Here is a 27,106-nt window from a genome sequence, read left to right as displayed (position 1 = left end):
AAATTATATAGAACGCAAAGTCTAGCACCATTCATATCCATACGTATTTTTCGGTGGTATAAACAGAATCATTACAAAAAAGCAGGTGGACATATTTGCATCTATGGTGGAATGTTCAGTAATTGATAAAAAGCAAAGGTAGTATACAAAGTAGAATTTCATCATCAAAAAACTCGTCTTTCCTGGGGCCAGCCCCCATGGCCTAGTGGCTAAGTTTGGCATGCTCCACTTTGGTGGCCTGGGTTCACTTCCCAGGTGCAGACCTACACCCCTGCTCAATGGCCATGCTGTGGCAGTGACCCACATACAAAATGGAGGAAGACTGGCACAGATGTTAGCTCAGGGAGAATCTTCCTCAAGCAAAAAGTGGAAGATTGGCAACAGATGTTAGATGTTCTGTGAGATGGGTAACTGTGAAGCTTGGGTCAAGAATATTGCTCAAGGCAACACAGATAAGAAATCATAAAGGCAGTCTGCAGACCAGGCCAGTCTGACTTCAAATCTCGTCTTGCTACTGTGCATGTTAATCGACTAATGAAATAATCAGGTGCACAAGTCAGTCATACAGCCTTTTAGAAGCTTGTGTGTATAGAATATAGAACTTTTACATATTGTCATTTCCTCTTTAATTTTTCTTAAATATTGTAAGAATTATTTTTCTTTACTATCAAAATAGCTTTATATTTTTTTCTGACTAGAGGTGATTCAGACATTGATGAAAAAATGAAAATCACCTACAATCATGCTGCTAAGATGCAACCATTGTATATTTTTATAAGAGATCTTTGAACCATGCATTTTTATTGTCTGTTACAAGTTAGGTATTTCTTCCTTTTTAACAACTTTCAATAATTACTTCCTTAATTCATGAAGATTTCATGGTTAGCTGTTGCTATTCTTATATGTCAGTATTTTGTTCTGGACAGATGCTGGACATCTCCCTTTTCCTTGTAGTGTTGCTGTATGTATCTGCTAATCTAGTGCCTCTGAAATAAGAGCTGTCTGGTCTGTTATCCAGCCTCATGTAGATCTAGGTGAGTTCATCGGGTCCTCAGAGACAGAGGATCCTGTGTTGGCGATGACTGATGCGGGTCAGAATGCGGAGGAGGTACAAGGACCTTTGGCCATGTGGGAGACTGATGTTCAGTACATCGAGCTGGAGAAAGGGAGCAAAGGACTTGGTTTTAGCATTTTAGATTATCAGGTAAATATATCCTACTTTTAGCAATTTTTTAAAAAAAGATGATATATACTAAAGGTATATTGTTGATATCAGAAAAAGCAGATAATATTTTAGAGTCATCAAAGACATTGTCTTGTTTCTAGTAAATTTTTCAAAGTAGTAATTTATGTGATTCATTGATTATCATAAAGGATTTCTTTTAACATTGAATTTGTCGACCCCTTTTATATTTCAGCTCTTGGAAATGTGAAGAACATGTAGAATACATTTTAGGAATATTATGGAAATATTAAGGTTGTTTTTTTTTGTCACCTGGGGAATATGTCTAAATTATTTTTATTTCCATGCTCTTAATTGACGGTTCATATTTTAATGGTAAGACAGAAAGTATTAGATAGCGATCTCTTTTGTATGAAGTTAATGATAGAGTTCTAATTGAGTATATTATAAATTCTAGTATTCCTGTCATTTGACTAAATGACCAAATTTATGAGTAAGCTTCAGTCGGTCCGGTGTGGGCTGCATCCTTACCCTGCATTGTGTTCTGTGCTGGGTAAGAGAGGAGATGCTACAGCCTGCCTGATAGAGCACAGCTGTTGCTCCTCATCAATTAATACTGAACCAGAAACCATCTCCAGTGACTCCTGGGAGTTGTGTTCTCCACAGGGCCTGATTCTGGAGCCTTTTGCTAGTACTAAGGTTGCCGTGTTTCTGAAAACACTGCATCACTAAATACTGTATGGTCTCTTTCTGCATTTCTTCACTTGAAAAAGTCAGGCCCTCCCTTCAGGACACTGACGTCTACTGATGTTCCACCGCAGTAACATCCTGTTTAACAAATGCTGCTGTTAGTAATTCATATATCTGAGATTTAGCCTCAAATGATAGTTATAAAATGGAACAATTTATCAGATTAAACTTACAATTTCAGACTTATCAGTACAATATGAGGTCTACTCAGGAACAATGGAAAGTGAGGGTGCCATTGTTTAGGGTGAGCTCTTCCTAAACTCTTTAAAATGGAGACAGCCTTTACCCAGATAATTCATTGGAAGTGTTATATGAAAATTTTTTAAGACATTTGAAACAATTACCCATCCATTGCAATTCAAAGTGGACAACACCGTGTAAAAACATTTTTCAGTGTGAAAAGGAGCTGCCTTCTCTTTCCTTTTCTGTCGTCAGGATCCAGTTGATCCAGCGAGCACTGTGATCGTAATTCGTTCTTTGGTGCCTGGTGGCATTGCTGAAAAGGATGGACGGCTTCTTCCTGGAGATCGACTCATGTTCGTCAATGATGTTACCCTGGAAAACAGCAGTCTCGAAGAGGCTGTGCAGGCTCTAAAGGGCGCACCATCAGGAACAGTGAGAATAGGAGTTGCCAAGCCTTTACCCGTAAGAGTTCGGATTTTATTCATTTCTTATTATATTTTCAAACAAAATGATTCTTAGGCTTACTTTTAGCTTCAGATGTCATGACTTTTGGTACTTTTCATGAACATGTTTGTTGGCTCCATGAGTGTAAAGATTTAACTTTGAGTAATATTCTTTAAAAGAATAAAGGAAAGAAAGCCAGAAAGTTCAGAAATAAATTCATAACTTACTGCTTTGTGGCTCACTTTTGAGTTTTTTTTAATGCAATAATAAAGTCGTGATGAATATAGAATCAAATATTCTCAAAGAAATATGCTTTAAAATATACCAGTATAGTGGAGTATTGGAGAAATTAATAGCATTAACAGCTGACAGTGGACTCTTTAGTCATAGTGGAATAAAGTAAAACCTCTGTCACAGTGACTTACGGTCCTGTATTCTGTTGACCCCAGCACATCTGTTGTCTAATTACCACAGAGCAACAAATTGAACTTTCCGAAGTAGGTTCATCCTCCGGGGAGGGAATAGCCCTTGTGTCATTAATTACTGCAATATTAAAAACAGCTAATGAATTCATGCTACATAATGTCAATGTTTATTATATATAGTGATTGCAACATAGCACTTATCACTGAATTGCAATTAAATATTGGAGACATTCTCAATATTTGTGGGGTTTTTTTTCAGTGTATAAATATATTTTTAAGTGAAAGGGTGAATATTCCTTCTCTTAAGAAAACACAAACACATAGATATATTTGCATAACCATCAAATAAAGATTTGTTGACTTTGTGAAAGAAATTGTTCAAATAGTAAGCTTTGTTAATATATTTAAAATGTTAATTAAATTTTTTGTGCTTCACTTTTTATTACACAAAGAATTTTGATAACCTGTGAAAATATATTTATGAAAACAGAAAGAAAGGGAAGGAGAGAGGGAAGGAAGAAGGAAGAATCTGTTAATCCAACCTGAAATTAAACTGGGATTGTAGAAATCCGAACGAACGATCAATACAAAGGAGCGTGTAAAAATGAAAATAGGCTGTTATGGGACTCTGCATATTTATTATGATGGAGCGTACTTTCAGTTCTGGTCTTTCTGTTAGACAACGAAAAATAGCAAACGAGCCAATATATGTTTTTACTCCTTTTGAGGAGAAACCATACCAGTTATTCAGAAGCAGTCTTTTATTTTTCCTATCTAGTTCCAAAATAAATTTCTTTCATGAGAGTAGTTGATATTTCCAATTCAATATATGATGAATATCTCTTTTACATGAAGTGAGGTTTACTTTTAAACTAATAATGTGTAAGAAAAGAAGAGAAACAGTTTTTCTCTAAAATACTTGTGCATATATTGCTGATACAGGGTGATAGAGGCAAGACAATCTAAATATTTTAGCCTATTTTATCTGAGATTGGAATGAAAATGTTAGGTTTTCTGTCATTGCGATCAAGGTTACCGTGTGATAGCTCAGCACTGCAATGTAGGTAGATTGTGTACATGGAGAGCTGATGGTTTTTTTTAAGCCATGCTAAATTAAGGGACTTCATTGTAAGATTCACTAACAGTCCTTGTCAAGTAAATTATATTCTTTAAAATAATATTCTAGTAAGAGATGACAGAGAAGTTGATCCTTCTTTTTAATGTTTGGTTTTTCTGTGACTTCTTTTATGTCTTAACACCTAAAGTTGCCGTATTTCTATATTAAGAAGTCATTGTTTTGCCAGAGTATTTGGCAGACAAAAATGACCAGAAGATTACTACAACATAAAAAAAATTCTTGATTTTCTTAATCTTTTGTAAGAAGAATGAAAAAATTAGAAGAAAGGGATTCTCATCTAACAGATGATACTGGTATTAAAACAAATTTCTTTGTTGTGTCTTAAATAAAAATGTTAAATATGAATATTATCGTATTTCATGCTCATGATTCTATGTGAAAGTCAAATGTTACCTTTTGAAAACTTGCCCATTTTTTCCCTCTCTCCCTTACTTTTCCTTCCCTTCCTTACCCCCTCCCTGTCCTTCCCTCTTTCCTGGTCTCTTTCTTTTTCTTGACCTCACCCTCAAACGCTGAGCTTCATTCTCCCTGCAGCTTTCACCAGAAGAAGGTTATGCTTCTGCTAAGGAGGATTCCTTTCTCTACCCGCCACACTCCTGCACGGAGGAAGGGCTGGCTGACAAAGCCCTCTTCAGGGCTGACTTGGCTCTGGTTAGTGGCCACGACCTATCAAGCTTTCTTTAAAAAATCTTATATGTCTTATTGTTGCCTTTCAAAATATTCTGAAGTCTTATTCTTTGTTCATTATGTTTTGGAAAACTAAACATTTTCTGTTCAACTCCAATGATTCTCACAGTTCAAAACAGGAAGAAAAGCAAACCATAATATATGTGACAACTATTTGTTGGTTTGTGGGGGAAATTCAGTTAGCAGTGCATTATGTCTGTGTCATACCAAAAGTTGTTGGAGCACTTGTTTACTCTAATTGTATAACCGGGTATCGCCAGGCATTCTTTAACTGTTTTCAGTACTCAATCATAAATCATTGTTTTGGCTGCCTTTTAATGAGGTAACAGGTCTATTTTTTCCATTAGTTGTTAATAGTGTGAAAGTCATATAAATTGGTTTTGTTATTGATGAAGAACACAAAAGCTTCCAGAATAGGCAAAATCCATGTTTTCTATGAATACATATATGTACACATCACTGATTTACTAGAAAATTTTAAATTAAAATTATATTTTTGCTTGATCTATATGAAATCATTCATTGGAATAAATGTGTTTAGGGACCACCGGAGGCCACTTTTGATGAATAAATACATGATTCCTGCTCTTAAGAACCTTATTGTCTGGTATAGGGGACAATGCTATGTCAATAATTAAAGCATAAATACCAGACATAAATATACACATGACATTTATGCAATATGACAAATTGTGCATCCTATTCCAGTGCTCCTGCCATTAAAGCCAGGTTCATAACCTAACTTTCTGGGGGGAAAACATTGTCCAATGTAACTAGAAAGGAATATACCCGCTTTTTAAGTACTTGTTTAGTGTTTTCGATTAAAGAGAGGTTTAAAACCTGTGAAATTTCTCCATTATGTATTTATAACTGTGTACATCTTTCTTTAAACCAGAGTATGAATTATTTCTTTGATTTTGATAATTGTAATTTTGTGGGAGACAGTTCTTCATATTTTTGAATTGCCAGCTCCTGAAATAGTTCTTTGGAAAGTTTTGGTGTATATTATAATAAATGCAATAATTTCTTATTATAATACTTAGCATTCCAGGTGACATTTAGCCCTATTCTCCATGGGCATTATGTTAACACTTGAAGACTTGATAGTTTAGAATGCTATGAACTGCATACAGCACTATGGTATAAATGTGTTAAATGGTACCCAGCCATAGCAATGCTTTTTGAAATGCTGCAGGACACAAATATATTATTGTCCCTAGACGTGTCTCAAAAAACAATTTTTTCTCTAGAGTTTACATGACTTTCTTAATACTAATCACAAAAAAGATTAATCCCACTTTTCTCTGAGCTCAGCATCTTATGGTAACAGGTATCCTGGGTCTGTTGCTCGACCAGCAATTCAGTCTTGTATTGGTCACTCAACTTCTCTGGGTCCTAGTGTTTTTCTCTCTACGATAATTAGATGAATTGATTTATTAGAATCTCTCTTAAGATTCTAAGGCATCAACAATAGATATGCAAATTGTTCTGAGATACTCTTCTTTAGTGTTACTTAAAACAAATATTTTTCTGTTGTTATCCATGACACAAGGCTTAGTTAATACTATCTAGACAACAAATGGTATTTACTGTTTAGATTATTGTACATGAGGGGTACATTTGTAAAGGGTGAACTTCCACATAGTTACTCACTAGTGAATTTGAACATGTATTTAAAATATATCATTAGAGAAAGGTTCACTTTGAAATTGGTCACCTATATTCTTATCATGTTTTTGCAAGAACGTGACCTAGGATAATGTTATAATGCTTCTGACTTCTCTTGGCTAAACATGTAAGTTGAAATCACAAAGAAATAGAACACAGAGGATTTTGCCATCAAGACAGAAAATTCTGGTAATCAGAGAGGGGTAGTATTTATGTCAGTTCTACCTATGCTAAGGTGTAACTGAGTGCATTGTAAGAAGAGCTTCAAACTCTCATGACTTAGTTCCTTCCCTTGGTTCTGCCACAGAAGGTAGTAATAGGATTTTTAGATAATATGTGGTGAAATTCTCCACCTTACTCTATGTAGTTTTCCAACAGCAGAAGTTTATAACTTATAGCTTCACCATAACCAGATCGTAATTAGGTCCTCTGTTTGTTAGTATAATTTCAGCATGCAATCACTGATATTCTTTCTGAGTTTTGATGATCACCATCAAGTTCTGGACCTGCCACTTGAACGGTTTTCAAATTTAGTTAAAGATAATATAGATAAAATATATTATTTTAGTGAATTTTACAAATAGGTAATCGCCTGGCTGCCTTGTTGAATAATAGTTTATTTTAATTAAATAGGGAAAATGATGACCTCATTCATTTTATTATAAAATTCTAGGAGTTTGGCAGGTGCTTTTAAAAAATAATATGGACTGGAAAAAAGTAAACGTTTACCTTAATTTATGGAGTAGAACTATTTAAAGTTAGAATTGATCCAGGCCCTTTGTTACTCATTACCAATAGCCCTTTTATTGATGGGGTGAAATAACCTTCCCTGCCAGGGCTCTCTGCTGTGGGTGAGCAGCTCATCTTTGTTCTGTTGCCTTAGTCAGTCTCTGATGTGGTGAAGAGGGTTGAAGAGGTCATGTAGAAAATAGAGTAGACGAACGATACTAGTATGCCTTTTAGCCTCGAGACTTTGCCATATATGTAATTGAACAGAATTCCCAACTGAGCTTAACTGTTTTTATTCCTAGGTGGATACCAATGATGCTGACTTAGCAGACGAGTCTACCTTTGAGTCTCAGTACTCCCCTGATAATGACAGTATCTACTCCACTCAAGCCTCTATTTTATCTCTACATGGCAGTGCTTGTAGTGATGGCCTGAACTATGGATCCTCCCTTCCGTCTTCTCCTCCCAAGGTACAAAGAAAATGTCATTTTATTTACGGGAGAACCTTGCATGTGATTGTCCAGAGGTCAGTGTTTGTGGGGAGCTGTGGGAGTAGCATGTGAGAGGCATATGTTTCTCCAGTCATGGAGTCATCATCGGATTAAAGTGCAGTTTCGTTTAGGTCGTGTTGACTGGGTAACTCTTAGACTCCCAGGGACTGTTTAGATCTAGGGTCCCTGATACAGAATGATGGACACAGGGTTCAAAGCTTTGATCAGGATTTCCATGTTAGAAAGAAAAATTTTAATGAATTGTATTTCCCAAATTGTGTTTTTAGCTGTGTCTACTTTGGAAAAATTACAAGTATAGGTTTATTTACTTAATGGTTTTTATTTTCTTAATAGTTTTAAAACTGACTTTTATGCAAAGTTGGATAGTAAAATATTTTTTGCATTAATATTTACTAGCTAAGTTAAACTTAATGCTGTCATATGTTTTTATGTAAAATGGTGCCAAGGAATACTTTACGTAAAAATCACAAGGAATGGAAGGGTATGTTTATGTCACTGCGTATGAATGAAGAATTAGTTGTTATTTGACATAGCTGTGCCGTCTATATTTTATAAGTAGATTATTGATGTAAATGCCCCACTATGTTCATTTTCTTGGTGATATACTCTATAATGTTTAATATGTGATATTTTAAAACCTATCCAGTCTTTTGGGTGTGAAGTGGTATCTTACTATTTTAACTTGGAGTTCCTGATTACTAGTGAGGTTGAATACTCTTTCATATATTGGCCATTTGGTTTTTATTTCCATCACTGGCCTCTTTACATCTTTTTGACCATTTATATATTGGGTTGCTTGTATTTCTATTGATTTGTTGGAGTTGTTTGTATTTTCTAAAAGTTGATATACAGAGCAATTCAGTGTATTTTTATGAGTATATGTGTGAGTGTGTGTATTTAAAAAGCCTAAAAATATGTGGGAATGATACTTCTCAATTTCAGGAAAGAAGCTATTCTTGGAGAAAAAAGGAAACATGGGATTTAGCTGTACCTAATATATCTTATCATTTTAAGAAGAGAGATTGAAAACGATATGGCAAAATGTTAATATCTATTAAATCTGGGTGAAGAGTTTGTATATGGATACATATATTTTCTTTATTTTTCTATGTTGGAAATATACCATAAATAAACATTAAAAATTAAAATGAAAACACTGGACAATAATTCTTTCTTAAATATATGAGATATATATATATTTTCCATATAAATTAAATTCAGTAGGAAGGGAAACTGTATTTATGAATCACGTGGAAAGTAAAATTTCCATAGATCTAGCACAATTTTTCTCCTTTCCTGATTAACAAGTAATTTTTTGGCCAGAACATTTTCAAAGCACTTTCTTTTATGTTCAAGGTGCACCTGTTATCCTTGCAAAGGATGCTGGGCAATCTCCTTGAATTGGTTTGCAAGGTATAATCTTGAATGGAGCAGCTGCTCCTCTCTCACCACACCTGAGACTGTCTATCTGACTGCGTCCTGTCTGGAATGTGTTCAGTCTTTGCTGGCCTCAGGGCTGGAAGCTGAGTTCATCTCCTAATGGAATCTCCTAATCCACAGCATAGCACACTTCTTGCCAGTGGGACAGATTGCATTGTTTAATTTAGTAATTGTTACTTAAAGGGATTACACAATCTGCATACTGAGAAGCATGTATTTTACAGGGCAAATGCTGGCTGTATGCAGCACAACATATTGGCTTACTAAAGTCTGTTCGCCTCTTTTTTTTTTTTTCCCCAAGCAGTTTACTCTTTTGTTGAAGCAAATTTTGGCAAGCTGGCCTATCAACAGAAATATTTAAACTACAAAACAACAAAGAAGACATTAATGAGGGTGTTTTAAAACACATTGTGAAACTCCTGTGTGCTTTCAGTTTTCTTAGAAAGTAGGACTGTTCCTGCATCTTGGTAAATCTCTGCAGCGTTATTTTGTTTTTGTTTTTTTATGTGTGTGACATTTTTTAGTACCTAGATATTTACTAGAAAATTGTATGTAAATAAATAAAACATTAGATGCTTCATTCATCTTCTTGTTTCTTTGCGCTAAGTTCACTTTAAAAAGAATGGCAATTTGATATGGAATTTAGAATTGACCATTTTTCTTAAAGGAAAGTGAGCTCACTTTAGGACTTTTTAATGGATAAAATGAAATTGTATAGTATATGGTATTTAAGAAAAACAAAGAAGCCTCTATACTGATTTGAAAGAAGGATAAAATAGTGTGAGGATTTCAGCGACTCCTCAAGTTTTCGACTTTGCTAAATATGTGATAAGCTTGTAGCCCTAAATGGTGGCTGGAGATGCACAAATAATTTTACCTCTCTCCTTACTTTGATGAGAGGTCTTTTGACCTTGGTCAGGTATGCCAGCAGAAGTTGTAAGAACTAATCAACCAGAGCAAGGACTCATTATCATCCAGGGAGGCTTTACTGTTCGTTGCAGAGCCTGGGCCTGCCAGCAACTTAGACGTGAAAGGGCTGCAGCCATATGGTGGAGCTCCTCTACACAAAATTCTCCTGTTTGGGGGCCAATTCTGCTTTTTTTCTTTTTTTTTTTTTAAGGGAGTGGTGTTTGCTTAATAGGATTAATTATTGTGTAAGGATTTAAGTGAAATAACCAGTACTCAAAAATCTGAAAAATATAGCAATTTCCATGGCATGTGGATTTTAAAGGCAAAACACCAGTGGGTTTTTTCCTTTCTCATTGTTCTAGGTTTTAATTTTTTGATTAATCTTTTTATCCCGTTTTTCTTGTCACCTACAAAGACATAACACAATGCAGAAATAATTGTCAAATCTATGTAAATATATTATCTGGGTCAATAACACACTCAGGTACAACCTTAACTTATTCATTACACTTAAGAAACAGAGCTATTTTCAAATATATTTGACATTTTAATTTAATTTCCCCCTCATTTTTTCCTGAGGACAAGAACATATCAAGTGGAGGCACACATTAATGTGGATTTTTGAAAGACTTCAGTTCGGATACCAAGTTGCACTGGGAAATTGTAGAGTTATTTTTGGACGTCTTATGGGGGAAGAACTGCTTTTCTTTCAGATCCATAAGACTTTTAAAAATAAAACTCACTTGGTTGTTCAGCAACCAGAAACGTTCCTGAAGTAGGCGTATGTTGTCTGCTGTGTTGATTAGCTCTTTCTTTTCTATGTGTCTGTGTTAACTCCTTCATGAATAATGCATGGCAGTTTCTGTTACACGATTTCCAGTAAACCCCAGCTGAACAAGGGCAGCTTGACCTCTTTTTCTGATGAAAAGTAGTTTTGATTGTTATCTTTATTTGAAGAGTGGGGGGGATGATTTACTGCTAATTATTATAATTAATTTGGTAATACAGACGCTAACCAGTTTTGTAGTAAGTACATTGTTATTTTTTGTAATCCTGAAATAATCAAAGTTGAGTGAATGAGCTAACAAGTTTTTGTTTAGGTTCTAGGAGTGTGCAGAATGATGCCTTCCTAACATTTGTTCCTGAGGATTCTTAAGATGTTACTGGCTTGTATGATATTGCCACTTGTCTCAATTCTTTGTACCAGGAATATTTGATAATTTGAGAAAGATGAAAACTTGATTGAGGAAGAGGAGTATCATAAATTTGTGTTGGAGCAATTTATTACCCATTTGGAAAAAATGAAAAGAGACCCCTCTCTCACACCACACCCTGAAATAAATTCTGGATGGATTAAAACTGAATCTTAAAGCATTTATGAAATAGAAGAAAAAATACTAGAAAGCATTTAATTTACTTTGTGCCGTGGAAGGACTTACGAAGCAACATAGAAAACCCAGAAGCACAAAAAATTTGACAACTCTGATTTCATAAAGAATTACATAAACAATCCTTGATTATGTAAAGAATTTAACTTCTGCACGTATATGTATATAACATATACACACTTAAAAGTCAAGTGACAAGCTTGGAAAATACTTGCAGGGTATATTACAAAGACTATTATATTCAGAATATGTCAATGACAACGAGTGAAAACCACCTGATAAAAAGTTGGATGAAGTATATGAAGAGCATTTAGAGAAGGTATACAAATAGTGTGTTCTCGCTAATTGTCCAGGACATGCATAGTAAAATACTAAAATACCAACGAATATATTTTGTATAGATCAAATCGCCAAACTAATCTAGGGTTGGCAAAATGAATTAATAGGTCCTCTCATGTTTTCTTTTGGGAGGAGAAAATTAGACCATTTGGCACTATATATCAGCATTTTAAGTTTGCATATCATTTGGCCCACAGCTCTAATTGTATTTCATACTCAACAAATTCTCACCTGTCCACAAAGATGTATACTAAACATAACAGCTGTGGCTGAAAGTTATTAGGCATTTTCTATTAAGTCAGGAGTATTTTTTTCTTTCTTTTTTTTTTTTTTGGTGAGTAAGATTAGCCCTGAGCTAACATCTGTGCCAAGCCTCCTCCATTTTATGTGGGATGCTGCCACAATGTGGCTTGACAAGCAGTGCTAGGTCTGCACCCAGGATCTGAACCTGTGAACCCCGGGCTGCCGAAGTGCAGAATGCAAACTTAACCACTACGCCACTGGGTCCACCCCAAGTTAGGCATGTTTTTAGTACTTTGTAGTATTAACTCTCTCTGTCCTCCCAACAGTCCTGTAGTACATCCTCTTATTTTTCCCAATTGATAGACAACGGAACCAAGGCACAGAGTATTTAAATAACTTGCCAAAGCTCAAACTGCCTACTAGTAGTGGCGCCAGCATCTGAACCTAGGCAGCCTGGCTCCAGAGTCTACACTCCAGTGCCTTTCATACTTAGGAATATTTTATAGCTATAAGAAGACTGAAGTTGACTTTTATTTACTAACATGGAAACCTCTCTTGTCAAGTAAAAAAATACTTCAAAAAAGTAGTAAAAACATGCTACTTAGTGTGTAGTTCCGTTTAGGTTTTAAAAATGTGTGTATACATTCATGTGTGCTTGTGTATTTGTGCACATGTATTATGTAAAAGCATAAAAAGTCTGATGAATAAACATCCAACTGATGCCACCATTTATTTCTACTAGAGAAAGGACTGGAAGTAGGAACCGTAAGGGAAGACTTTCATATTATAGTCTGTATGCCTGCGCAATGTATATCTGTATGGCTTGAATCTTTTCTGATGATAGTGTATTCATACACTGCTTTTATACTTTAAAAACATCGATAAAAGAATCAAAGGGAAGATTGATAGATTTATTCAACAGCAGTTGATGGAACAATGCTTGCCTGAAGCACATAAGTGATACAATATATCCATTGTAATTAGATACGTGTATTTATGTAGAACTATAAAATTTTAGAGTTTCAGGGAATTTTAGAAATTAATGTAAGGCCAAGAGAGGTTCTGTGATGGTCAGATTGTTAACAGGAGAGCCTGGATTAGAACCTACATTTTATGACACCCCTTTTTAGTATTCCTTCTGTTATATCTTGCAGAAAATTTTTGAAAATTTCCCCTATAATAATATGAATTGTATGGCTTTGTAGTCTTCTCCAAAAATACCTATCAAAATAATTTTCTCTTGGAGGTTCTTGTGAATCTAAATTAATGTCATATTCCTTATGCTCTTGATCTTATAATAAATAGGAACTTCAGACTGATTGGAAGTGAACCACTCTTTTTTTTTCTTTCTTTTTTGTTTTGGTGAGGAATATTGCCCTGAGCTAACATCAGTTGCCAATCTCCCTCTTTTTGCTTGAGGAAGATTGTCACTGGATTGACTTCTGTGCCAGTCTTCCTTTATTTTGTATGTGGGATGCCACCACAGCATGGCTTGATGAGTGGTGTGTAGGTCCATGCCTGGGAGCCTAACCTGCAAACCACAGGCTGCCCAAGTAGAGTGCACGAACTTAACTGCTAGGCCACCAGGCTGGCCCCAGAAATGAACTACTCTTTTAATGAGGTTTGGAAGTATAAGTTATTTGCTTTCCTATGTAGACTGAACTCTGAATAATTTTATTTGTGAGTAGAAAATAATACTATATCTAAATGATTTTATGTACGTATATCATACGAGTGTAACAGTAGAATATGTGATGTGTGATTTTCAGGAAACGTATTCAAAAGCATTTATGAGAAGATATGCAGAATATAAGCTATGTGAAGAATTTTTATGTTTGCCAATGCTTTGAGCAATGAATAATTGTTTTCCATTAAGTAGTTGTCCATTAAGATCTTATAAAATACACTGATGTAATTCTGGCCATAACTTTTTGGGTTTTGTTCTTTACTTCTCAGGGTGTTACTGAAAACTCTTCAGATCCAGTACTTGATCTCCATATGTCCTTGGAGGAACTTTATGCCCAGAATCTTCTGCAAAGACAGGATGAGAGTCCACCTTCAGTGGACTTGAGCATGGGACCTGCTTCTGGCTTTACCATAAATGATTATACACCTGCAAATGCTGTTGAACAACAATATGAATGTGAAAACACCGGAGCATGGACTGACTCTCACCTACCAAATGAAGTTATATCAAGCGCAGAACTCACTTCCGTGCTACCTGACGCAACTGGGAAGGTACCATTTTAAAGATATCATCTGTGTGTTGTGATGATGTAGGGGACAGTGGAGGTTTAGAATATTCTGGCTAATCTCCCGGTTTGGAGTAAGTGCTCTTCTGACGCTGAGATTTCCAGAAGGCAACCTTTGAACTTGTTTGGTTATAGGTTCTTGCTGAATAAAGCACAACCAATTGGAGATTATTGGTGACACTGATTTCATACTCCAAAGTCTAGTTTTCCTTTCCGTGTGACTTATTTTTATTTTCTGTCAGGGCTCCGAGTTCTTAATTCACCAGAGCTCCCTGAGTTCTACTGCCGAGTGTGTCATGCTCCAAAATATATCTGAAGAATCTTTTGAGAGGACTGTTACTATAGCAAAAGGCAATTCTAGCCTGGGTAAGTGCCTTGTTTTCCACATATGCTTTTCCTCCCAAGCACCTTGCCAAGAGGAAGTATTGAACCTAATTTCAGTATTTTTGGCTGTAGATAAGAAGATAGTTATTATAAGTTTTCCTGTAGTTTTTATGGTTTCTCTTTTTATGTACTCTGTTTTTTCTGAAGTGGTTAACAGGTTTGTTTACTTCAGCCTAGCTTAAATCCCTCACTCTCTTAATTATTTAAAAGTATTCACAAGCCTCATTTACATTCAAGTAAAAGATATACGAATTGTTTGTGTATGAAACAGCAAATCAGAAAAGGAATTCTTAGAAAATGAAATGTCAGCAATTTGGAATTCTAAATTCTTTGGAAAAGCAAATTATTAGTTTCTTTGAATGTTACCAGTTATGCATAAGTCAGTTTGTATTTAATTTCTTTCATTCACTGAAATAGACTAAAAAGACCAGCCAGGTGTGCCACTACCAAAATATAAATGCACATTATTCAGTAGTCCTTCCCAGGTGGCGGAATTTTTGTGTCCTCTCTTACCCATAAAGGGTTGCCGCTGGTTAATAATCGCAAATCCTTCTGAATTGGGCAAAGACTTCCTGTAGAAATAAAAGCCTGATTACAATGGCTAAAATTATTTCAAGGCAGAGCATATTTGTTCTTTTGAGTTCAGCAGTGACATGACTCTGCTCCGTCCTTAGTGCTCGGTGCTGATAAATAGGCTCATCCGTCAGGCTCTGGACGCCTCACTGCAGCCCTAGACTCTTTGGTTAGTGCTCCGTCAGAGATCTTGTTCCTTCTGTGATGTCACCAACCAGTACCGTTCACACTACTGTCGTATGGAGGGTCTTGTTTCCTTGTGAAATTTGAGACTTGGCAGAGGAGTCCGGCAGTGCCTACCTGGGGAGTGGGATGCCAGGCTCTCTCTGCTAGATTTTATTCCATTTGGTGGTGGCTGAGTACTTCCAAAGGAAAGTAAATGGAGAATTATTTCAGAGAATTTCTACTCAGTTGTTATAGTTCTTATATATTACATTTACTAAAATGATATAAAACAAGCTGCAGAGCTTTCTATGCATTAATTATGGCAGACATTATAGATATCTAAGCATGTGAGAAATATTTCATCTGCTAATGCAGTGTTTCTGAGGGCACGTTGCTTACAATAGTAGTTCTGTGAGATGTTAATAGGAATTATACACGGGTTCCAGGTTTAAAAGCGTGGAATGTGGTGAAGTTGGGGAGATAGGTTTCTATTCACACTACTCAGTAACTGATACTCAAATGTGCATTGTGGATCTCTAAGAAGAGGTTATAGAATGCAGCATTTCCCATGTTTAATTGGCCATATAACCTATTTTTTTTTACCAACTCATAAGACATTTTGCAAAGCCCATATGAGAAACCCTATTCCAGTGTATTTATTTACTCAACTATCAAATATTTATTATTTTCTATATTTTAGCCACTATGCATAGACACTATGATATATTTGTTTTCCTCAAGGAGCATCGGTTTAAGAGAGTAAGCTAATGGACATGTAAAATCCTAAATGCGTTAAAATCTTATACGTGCTGTGATAGACACTCGTGCAGAGAACATTGAAGGCTTAAAAGAGGAAATAGCTGATCCCTGTTTGGAGAGTGGAGGAGTTTAGGGATGTTTGATTTAGTTCTTGAAAGAGGAGATTTTTTCCACCTCGTTGAGGAATTGGGAGAAGTTGGAAGGTGCTGGAGCTAAGGCCGAGGAATGTGAAACATCACTGGGCTTTGTTTGATATGGATGAACTGTGGTGTGATGGCGGCAAAGAGCTGAAGCTGAAGGAATGCTAGGTGCGAGACGGCTGCTGGACAGGTCACGTGTGGAACACAGGTCTTCCGTCGCAACAGCCTCCTGCCTTAAGCTCCTGCGGGTGCCAGGAGCTAGGGGCAGGAGAGTGAGACGGTGGGATTTGTGTTTTGAGGTCACTCTGCCACAGGTTGGTGAGTTAGCTTGGAAGCAGTTGGGAGGCTCTTATAAAAGCCGTGGTCTGAGTGCATCTGCTTTTATGAGCTGACCCTTCGGATGGCTCACCTTTTTTTAGTTTGCTGAGAGAACGTTGAATTTTGTCAAATCCTCATCTACTGAGACAATCATATGGGTTTTTTGTTTATTCTGTTAATATGTCGGGATACATCAGTATTTTTAGTGTAGTACAAGATGCGTAACATAAAATTCACCATTTTAACCTTTTTTTTTTTTTTTTTTTGCTGAAGAAGATTCACTCTGAGCTAACATCTGTACCAGTTTTGCTCTATTTTGTATGTGGGTCGCTGCCACGGCATGGCTACCAATGAGTCAGGTGTAGGTCAGTGCCCGGGAACTGAACCTGGGCTGCCAAAGCAGAGCACTGTGAACTTAACCACTAGGCCATGGGGCTGGTCCCTATTTTAACTATTTTTAAGTGTACATTTCTGTGGCATTTTAACCATTTTTAAGTGTACATTTCTGTAGCATTAAGTACATTCACATTGTTGTGCAAACATCACCACCATTCATCTCCAGAACTTTTTCATCTTCCTCAAGTCAAACTCTGTACCCATTAAAGACTAACTCCCCACTCCTCCCTTCCCCAAGCTCCTGGCAACTGCACCATTCTACTCTCAGTCTCTGGAAGTTTTGATGATTATAGGTACATGACTCATGTAAGTGGAATCATATGATATTTGTCCCTTTGTGACTGGCTTATTTCACATAGCATAGTATCTTCAAGGTTCATATGTGTTGTACCATGTGTCAGAATGTCCTTCCTTATTCAGGCTGAATACTATCCCATTGTGTGTGTATATATAGTACACACAGTGTACTATATGTATACTTAGTTTTGTATATGTGTATGTATATACCAGATTTTGTTTATCCATTCATCCATTGTTGGACACTTGGGTTGCTTCCACTTTAGCTTTTAAGTTTTGATTTTAAAAATGTACTAAGATGATTAAGCTCTTGGGGAAAAAACAGGGAAAGGTGAAGTCTCCTTACTTTCTATCATATCAGAAAATCCTTTGAAACCTCAACAGCTTAATTTTAAAATTAAAGTATAAAAGAGCTTTTTCATTTGATTTGTGAGACTAAACTACTTACTTATAAGTGTGAAATCATAGCACCTTTAGTTTACCAACCAAATTATAATATAAAAGTATAAGTAACTTTTAGTTTTACTTTTCTGCTTCATTTCCATTATTTGAATTAATTTACATACCCCAAAATGTTTACAGGGCTTTGTCCCTGGCTGTTTGATTTCCTGGGACCGAGTGAGGTTTCTCCAGCATTTTGGAGTTCAAATGCTGTATGCCAAAGCAAGAACATTTCTCTATCATCTCATTTGACAGGAGATGTTTCATATTCTGATTTCTACAGCACTTAGAGTAAGTAAATGTAAAAGAAGAATGAAAAAGGCCTATTCTAAAAATCTGTGTAAAACATTAAAATAATTAAAGCATTCATTTAGACTTTTAAAAAATTTTTTTGTCAGGTCATATTCATTTATAACAACACCTAAATTTCAGATGTATGTCCTTATACGTTTACCTGTGTACAGACTGCATTTTGTTCACCACCCACCGTCTGGTTGCAATCCATCTTCATTTAAGCTTTTTATGTAGGAAGGTGTTGCCTTTACAACTTTAGGTAACAAAAGGTGTGATAAGATTTTAGAAAGTCTAAACAGAGGCTGGCTTTGTGCTGACAGGAGAGTAAGTTATGAAACGGTCTATCACTGGACATATTTTGTTAGATTCATAGTCTTTCCTTAGTCAACTATGTGAGAGTGTTTGCAGTTTTCGCTTTCTGGAGAAGTTGTTTCTTTTTCTAGTGATAACTAGAAGAAATTATTAATAAATGATAAGTTTCTGTAAAACCTGTCATAATCCATTTGCTTTGATTTCATGAATCACTTGGTTTTTCTTTAACTTTGTTAAATTTAGGGGGGAAATGTCATCTGCAGATGCACACATATATGTACACTTGCATATAGTGACCTTTGAAAATTTAATCTTGCTGATTTTTGATAGGTCTGTGGTCCATTGGCTAATTATGTTATATCAGGACTTGAAGGTAAACAGGTAAGAAGGAAAGGAGGGTGTTATCCTCTCTTCATGGATGAGGTGCAGAGACGTAGACAGACTCAGGAATTTCTCTGAAAGTGCTCAGCCCTTGGGAGGGGGAAGCAAGACTCAGACCTCAGTCTGCCTCCGGTTTTCACATACCACACAATACAGTAAAGTGCTCGAGTTGTCCAGGTCTGCGTTAAGATTGCTGTAATAACAAGCTTCATTTTGAAGCTGAATTAAGGTTTGCATAGAGGCTTTAGAGAACCGTGGATCTTTGGATTGGGATTCAGATGCCTTTTTAATATATTCTTTGAGTTTCCTTTGTACTTTGTTGAGCACTTTGTGTCAGGCACTTTGAAAGGTACTCTATGTATGTTTTTCTCACGTAATTCTTTAAACAGCCCTAAAAGTGAGCATTGTCCCCATTTTACAGAAGGGTAAAATGAGGTGCTCTGAGAGGTTAAGTTAGTTACCCAAAGCCACACTGATTAGAAGTGGTGGAACCCACATTCGGGACCAGTTCTCTGGTTCTACAGTGCATAGTTTGGGCTACTCTCTTATCCTTCTTCTGGGAAAAAATTGAGAGATCGTACAAGTTACAACCAAAATCCTAGTTAGTGGATATGGTTTGTATGGTCGACATGACCTGACAGCCTTCAGAGCTAATAGAGTCTGGAGTTAAATATGCCATTAAAAAATGAATTCAGAGGTTCTATCAACCATAGCTCATGATGACTTGTCCCTTGTCTGTGGCTGACTGTATTGTAGAATGCAGGGTGCTAATAAGAACAGATGATGGTATTCCCAGTATGGACCACTGAGTCAAATTTTGTTTTGTAGTCATCCGTGTCAATTTTACCATAGCACAGTTGTTTGGTGGGTCTTGGTGGGAAGGGTGGCAGCATCGGGGCAAACTAGAGCCAGCTTCTTTGCTCATAAGAAACCCACCTTGGATGAAATAGTGTCTAAATTTGTTTGTTGATTTATAGTAAGCAGAGGTAGTTCTTTAATAACAATACATTTAAGAATCATTAGTATGAGTCTAAGCAGAATATTTCAAATACATTTGATAATGATTCATTTCTATCAGAAAATGTTAGCTAGTGCCCGGATGAGCCATATCCAGACATGAAATATCAGGCTGGAGACATATTGTAGTCAGGATCATTCTGAGGAAGACTGGCCCTGAGCTAACATCCATGCCCATCTTCCTCTACTTTATATGTGGGACGCCTGCCACAGCATGGCTTGACAAGCGGTGCGTAGGTCTCCACCCGGGCTCCAGACCAGCGAACCCCAGGCCGGCAAAGCAGAATGTGTGAACTTAACCACTGCACCACCAGGCTGGCCCCTCTTAGTCAGGATCATTCTTAAAAAAATATTTGAAATATCATGTCTAATTCAGTAAAGTTAGAATTCATATTTAGAAAGAAAGTCTTTCCATCTTAAAATATATAAAAACCTGGAATTTGTGATTTCTCTCAAAGAAGGTTTTTATAAATATCCTTATGGCTTTATCTCTCTCCTTATTTAATTACATAATCTTGTTTTGGAAGGAATTTTCAGCACTTGGTTTTAAGTGAACTTACATTATTTTATGTATGTTTTGAACATAATTTCAGAAAGTTTTATACATTGGAGTAATAGAACGAGGGTAGAATGAGAGGGGTTCAGAGAGGGTTTGTTGAGAAGGCCTTTCCGAGGAAGTGATATTGAAGAGTGGAAAGGAGTTAGCTGTGTGAGAACTTCAGAAAGAGGATGTTAGGCAGGGACTCCGAAATGGGGCGAGGCTAGGTGTATTTCTGAAAGAAGTCCTCGTGGCTGGAGCACAAGGATACGTGGAGGACATGGCACAAAGGAAGGGTGCATGTTGTGAGGGCCTGGCCACCAGTGCCCTATGGACTGTGCCAAATAGGTGTGTTGTATGTTAGCATAAGGGGAAGCTATTAAAGCCTTGTTAACAAGGGAGCGATGTGATTTGTCTTTTTTAAATGGTTGCTCTGTCTGTAGTGAGAAGAATGCATTAGAGGGGATAACACTGGAGACCACTTAGGAGGCTGTTAGAAAAAGTCATGCAAGAGAAGATGCTGGCTTGGTCTAGGGTTATCATGGAAATGGAGAAAGGGCTAATGGAGTCAAGATAAATTTTGGAGATAGAAATGACAGGACTTGGTGGTAGATTAAATATAAGAGGTGAGAGAGAGGTAGGGATCAAGAACAACGTCAACATTTCTCCTTTGAGTTGTGGAGAGTAGTATGGTGGTACCACTTCCCAAAAGGGGAAGATAAATGGAGAAATAAGGAGAGGTAGAAACTTGGAAATGCAATTTTATATGTACTGAGGTTGCATTTCCTATTTGTCATCCAAGGAATACATCAAGAACGCAAGTGAATTTCCAAATCTTGAGCTCATAGAAGTTCAGATTTGGAGATAAAATATAGGAATACTTCAACAGATTACTGTACATTCAGACACTGTGACAGGCACAGAGGCTGAGACTTCAACACAAGCTCCTTGATGTTAGGAATCCTGTTATGTTTTTCTATCTCAAACAACTGGCATATTACTTGGCACATGTCAGCATGTAGTAAATATAGACAGAATGGCCCAGTGATCTGGAAATAAGGTAATAGCACAGAGTTTCTTAATTTATACAACTCATTTTCCATTTGTAGTCTGCACTTTATTCTCTTATAAGAGGTGAGCTGCTATTGTAAAATTGATTTGATACTGTCAAAATTTTCTCTCTGGGAGAGCTTTCTATTTAAGGGGCAGCACATCAAATAGCCTTAGTTACATTCACCCCATAGAGTAGACCTGTTTCATCTCTAATGTATTCAACATGGAGTGTCTTTATCTAGATGCAATTGTACAAACATTTCAAAACTTACTTAAAAAATATTTTTTGTGAGAAACTAGCTTTTTCTGCTTTTTTTGGCTAAAAATGTTACTCGTGTTCTTTTATCTATGAATCCATGAGCGTTATTAAATTGAAATTAAAATTAATTTGAAAGCCACATGTTTCATACGTGTCTGTGTTTCTCCTTTACCATAGGGATGACAGTAAGTGCTAATAAAGATGGCTTGGGGATGATTGTTCGAAGCGTCATTCACGGAGGTGCCATTAGTCGAGATGGCCGGATTGCCGTTGGGGACTGCATCTTATCTATTAATGAAGAGTCTACTATCAGCTTAACCAATGCCCAGGCGCGAGCCATGTTAAGAAGACATTCTCTCATTGGGCCTGACATAAAGTAAGTATCATTTGGACCCCAGTTTGGCTTGGGAAATTCAGGACTTTCAGTTCATTAATGAGAACTTTTTTTTCAGTATATACTTCTGTTTGATATACAAAAGTTATCAAAAAATTTATTTAATATAAATCACTTAAGAATTTGACTATTCTTGAATAGTTCTTGATTGTCAATAGTCTCTTTGAGATGATAGCATTGTTGAAATATTTGAAAACAATGTTACTTTCTGTTTTTAATTTTACTTCTCCAGTGATTTCTGCAAAAACTTAGATGTGAGAGATATGAGACATCTCTCACAGAGCAGGGGGGACCACTGTTAGGATCTTACAAAGAAGTTTGGATTGGCCTGAAAATAAGGAATTGTGCAGTGCTTAATTGAGTAGTATGAACCCTAGGACTAAGCCAGTTCTTTAAGGGCCAGGCGTGGAAAAGACCATATAGAACAGTGCCAGTATGACATAATTTACCCTTTGTTAAACTGCCTCATGATCTAAGAGAATTCACCAATATGTTGATATAGTCTGATCGTAGGTCACGTAGGATATTTTCTTGGGAAGTACTTAAAATGTCCCATAATCCCATAATGTGCTAAAAGCACGTCATGTACATGGTTTGGTTTTTAAGTCACTAAACATTTCTTGAGCCAACGTAAAAATCAGTTCACGACTTTATTGTCGCACCTCATCAATGTAATAGCTTGGCTTTTTTCTGTAGCATTAATCATTGAATATTTGTATTTAATGTATGAGGGATAAAATAGTAAAATACGAGCTCAGGGAAAGATTGTTTACCTTAAATCGATTTAATGATTACTGGTATGGGAGATTTTTTCATATTAATGTTACTTTACTGACTGCATTCTGTATTATTCTTTTGCAAAGTATATATTACTAGAGCTTAGGTAAGAAAAACTATTTACGATCTGTTTTTCATTCCACCATCAATAAAAAGCAGAAAAATACCATTTAGAGTGGATTCTGCTGATTTATGAAAAAGAAGTATTATTTTTAGGCAGAATTTCACTAATGGGCTTTCATATTTTTGCATGACTTCTTGACTTTTATTTTATAATGGAACAGATCATGTGACAGTTCCTTAATTATCTTATTAATAATGTTAGTACAAGTGAATATCATTAAAAATGTCAGTGCATCTACACTAAGAAAAAGGAGAAACTCAAAGTGCTTTTCTCATTACTCCTTTTGTGTCCATTCCTCTTGCTTAAAAGATGAATGGTATAGATCCACATGGAGACTATTTGTTGCAAGGTTTTCAACTTACGTAGTTCAGATGTAGTATAAAACGCAGATGGCCTAGTAACTGATCATTTGATTTCTTGTGTGATAATGCTATGTTATGCTGTGAGCACTAATGCAGGTCCCCTGCCCATTTGTAGTCACTTTGAGCCCCAGAATCGGTGCTTGGTTCTGGCCTTACCCCTCAGTTCTCGTGTCCTCCAGAACTTAAAAAGTGGATAAAAAATAAGACCATTGTGACACTGACTTATCGTAAGTCATATTATCTAGCCAACTATAGAAAAGTTGTCAGGTACGTTTTCAAGCTCCCAAAGTCTTTTTTCTCCTTTTCTAGTTTCTGTTGTTGTTGTGTTCTGTTTTGTTCTGGTTTTTTGTTCGTTCATTTTCCCACGCTCTGATTCAGCACCAGTATTTACCCATTCATGCAGATAGTGGCTTTATTGTGACCTTGAAAGGATATCGAGAGAACTAGCTTCATAAATAATTGCTTTAGGATCCCGTGAAGCGAAATGTGCTGTAGTATCTTATATTAAAAAAAGAAAATAAGGAAAATCCCATAACCTTCCCTCCCCTGGAAATCACAGTCACTCAGTCAATCCATCTCTTTCTCACATGCTCACATACGTGCGCACGTGCACACATACTCTCAAATATACCCATAAAACACAGTGATTTCTTCTCAAGTGTCCTACTGAAACTGTGATTCAGATGGTTATAGTTTGACTCATTGGGTAAACGGTAGAAAGAAATCAGAATCATATAATCCTCTCTCAGAAAAAATATGTTAAATGATAAAACAACCATTTAGATTGACCAGGGCTGAGCAGCATGTTCTGTGCATATTGCATGAAGTGTTTTTTGGCCCTGTCCCCTCCCTATCACTTGCTTTTATGAAGCAAAAGGTTTAGAATTACCTTGAAAGCTGTGTGAGTAATCCTCCCCACAGGAAAGCCTAGTCCTTCCGTTACTCTGAGTGGAACCATAACATTGCCTCTGGCCAATCAAGCTTTGTAGTCATTGCCTAGATCTAGGCTCCATCCACATCTCCTCCTCTTTATTTCTTGTTATAAACCTGGGTTACCCCTGGGTGGTGGTGGGAGTGTATTGTAGGGTCTTCAAGAAAAAAAAAAGACTCTAAATGGTTCTGTTACCTACCTGATTGGTTTTAGGACAGGCATTACTTATTAAGACAATGCACTGGATTTCTTTTTTGCCATTTACGATAGATAGCTAGGAACTTCATGTGTGTGCCTTCCTGTGTGCCTGGGTAGATAATTTGAGTTTCAAGAGTTCAAGAACAGCCAGTTTAAGTTCCAGGTTTCATTATTTTCTGTGGAAAACCAGATGTGAAGCCTCACCAGAATGCATTCTGTTTCGCTTCTCACTCCACCTTGCCAGGAGCTCTTATATTTCTGTAATAATAGCCAGGGTTTTGCGCTTAGCAGCAGCTGCTAGTAACATCTGCCAGATAATTACTGAGCTGAATCAGAATTCACCTGCCTTAACCTAAAGTGTGGGATGAATTCCTGATCAAGGAATAAAAGATTGATTGCAGTTACATTTTCCATGCTTGTTAATAATCACTGCTATAGACACCAGTGAAGAGCAGATGCTTTTCTGGGGGAGGTGTAGACGGGAGGGAGGTGGAAAGGGGGAAAAAAACAACCAGGAGCACCCACTTTTAACTACATATGTATGCATCTCACATTCAGCACAAGACATTGACATTTGTTAACACCATTGTAAAAAGATGCCGCGGCGTCTGCTTCACATTCTAGATTTTCTACAGCACCTGCTGACGATCGAGCCCCCTTTTATGTGTGAGTATCGGTGATTCAAAAGCTCATTATGGCTGTGTGTTACAACTTGTCTGTGAAAACCATTTTGTGCTTTCCTAACGTCCCGATGCAGGGATAGATCCAGATATAGATACAGTGTATACATTTTGGCTTTTTTTCCCTTCATTTATAGAACATAAATTCCAAAAGAGCTCTGAGGTGGTTACATTTTCACATCGCACTGATGATTGTGAACTCATTTGAAAACCCTATTTTCCAACCACTAAGCTCTCAAGCTCCTTTGTAAGGGAATGATCATGTCTGCATATGCAGGCGCAGTCTCTGGATGAATAGCCGAGTCACATTTCAGCATCACTAATGCTCTTCTTTTTTCTTCCACTCCGTGTGTAGCCAAAGGTTAGTTTACATTTAAGAATTTATAATACGACTCTCAAATAAGCTGTTGCAGTGTGTTTATGCAGTTTGTAATTCAGTTTTGGTGTTCTTTGTTGGTGACTTGGAGGTTTTGTGTGGCTGTGTGACCAGGCGTGTGTTAGAGTTGCTCTGCATGTGCTGGTGTATTATGGGATGCTTGTTCTGGTGGCCTCACTGTCTGTATTGGGCTAAATGTTTATGAAAACGGCCTTCTTTCCTCTTTCTCACTGCTACCTAAAGAAAAATATCTACCTATCAGAAAAATATTTGTAAGTCTCCCCCTCTCCCACCCTTTGGTAAAAGGAAAAACAACTTTAAACAAATATAGAGGAAAACTCATTTTCAGCATTGTTTGGAATGGAAACTTCTTTTCCTTTTCAAACCAATTAAAAAATTAAGTACTTTGAACTGATTATTATTACTTTCACTGTTAGGTTCTAACTTTCTCTCCTCAGCTCTTCCTGGTATTTTTTTCCCTAAGGTCTTGTTTTTATAAGTTTTACCTTTATTGAATCTTCAAAAATAATGCCAGTTTTCTTGAATGGGCTGTTCAGATTTTAGATTTTATATAACCCTTTTTCTTTGTGTAAAAAACAATGTCCTCTTTCCCAACACAATGTCTTATACATCTTTGCTGCATTATTTTTGAAGGGATAAATGCAGATTGACTATTCGATATGTTTTTGTAACACCATCGAGAAGGTGTTTATATAGATGAATAAATTAAGTAAAGCCTGAATTAGGATACAACTGTCTCACTCAGTCCAGTCCTGCCTCCACTGAACTGTGCTTTCTGTGTCATTTTTGGATCTTTGAGGTAGAAGTGTCCTGAAGAGATTCCCACAGGTCCACGGATTTTGCCAGAGTGCTGAGGTGTGACCAGGCTAGCTGGTGGCCTGGGAGAGCACTGCCTCATGTTTGTATTCTGCTTCTCATGACCAGTGATGTCCTTTTCGTGATGGAGGGCATGGAGATTGGCTGGTCGTGATTGACCCTCCCATCACACTCCCGATGAGCTACAGAGCTGTGTCTTGTGACTCCAAACCTAAGTGACCTCAGAGACTGAATGCTTTTTATGGAATAACCAATATATCTGAAATAATATATCCTCCTCACTCAATAAATTATGCCATAGGTGTAATTCTTATTTTATTATAACATAAAAGGCAATCCTTTTATCCTTGCCCTCCAGTGCTAAGATTTTATGTACTTACTGTCTTTGTGGGTAAGTTATGGATAGCTGGTTTAATAGTCTGTGTGATTTTTATGTCGTGTGTTTTTGATACTTTTTTTTTAGTTGCACATGCATGGTGAACTGACTGCAAATGCAGTATTTTTCTTACCTTACTATTCATTAATTTGAGGATCTTGGAACAGCCTACTTAAATGTATCAGCTATGTAGCCTTATAGGACAGGAGTAAACTTGAATTTTCAAATGTGAGTTTTTAAACATTACAGCTGCAGTCAGCATTCAGCTCAGTGCTTTCTGCATTATAGGCGTTCAACAGGTACTTGTTGAATTAGTAAGTGACCATCCAAGTCTAAGCAGTAGACTTTTCTCTGAGACCAAAATGAACCTTCAGGAAGTTGCTACAAATCGGTATGAGAGTCTTTCTATAAACTTATAATGATTTAGCTTCGGA

General features: G+C 36.7%; 1 protein-coding gene across 11 annotated transcripts in view; it reads left to right on the top strand.

Annotated features, from left to right (window-relative positions):
• The window catches only part of MPDZ (multiple PDZ domain crumbs cell polarity complex component), a 130,235-nt gene that overhangs the window by 49,939 nt on the left and 53,190 nt on the right, over window positions 1-27,106 (top strand). For 10 of the 11 annotated variants that reach the window (XR_006889085.1, XM_046664552.1, XM_046664558.1 and 7 more), the window contains 7 exons: window positions 1,019-1,204; window positions 2,369-2,578; window positions 4,658-4,774; window positions 7,510-7,677; window positions 13,995-14,276; window positions 14,533-14,656; window positions 21,795-21,993. Coding sequence is in view for 10 of the 11 variants with exons in the window: in XM_046664552.1 (XP_046520508.1) it covers window positions 1,019-1,204; window positions 2,369-2,578; window positions 4,658-4,774; window positions 7,510-7,677; window positions 13,995-14,276; window positions 14,533-14,656; window positions 21,795-21,993 (1,286 nt within the window). In the remaining variant the exon portion in view is untranslated. The remainder of the gene's footprint in view (window positions 1-1,018; window positions 1,205-2,368; window positions 2,579-4,657; window positions 4,775-7,509; window positions 7,678-13,994; window positions 14,277-14,532; window positions 14,657-21,794; window positions 21,994-27,106) is intronic. The other variant, XM_046664551.1, reaches the window with a different exon arrangement.

Source organism: Equus quagga, chromosome 6 (genome assembly GCF_021613505.1).
Source record: "Equus quagga isolate Etosha38 chromosome 6, UCLA_HA_Equagga_1.0, whole genome shotgun sequence".
In the NCBI taxonomy this organism is placed as follows: Eukaryota; Metazoa; Chordata; class Mammalia; order Perissodactyla; family Equidae; genus Equus; species Equus quagga.
The sequence above is the reverse complement of the archived record's forward strand: the minus strand, read 5'-3'. Positions and strand labels throughout refer to the sequence as shown.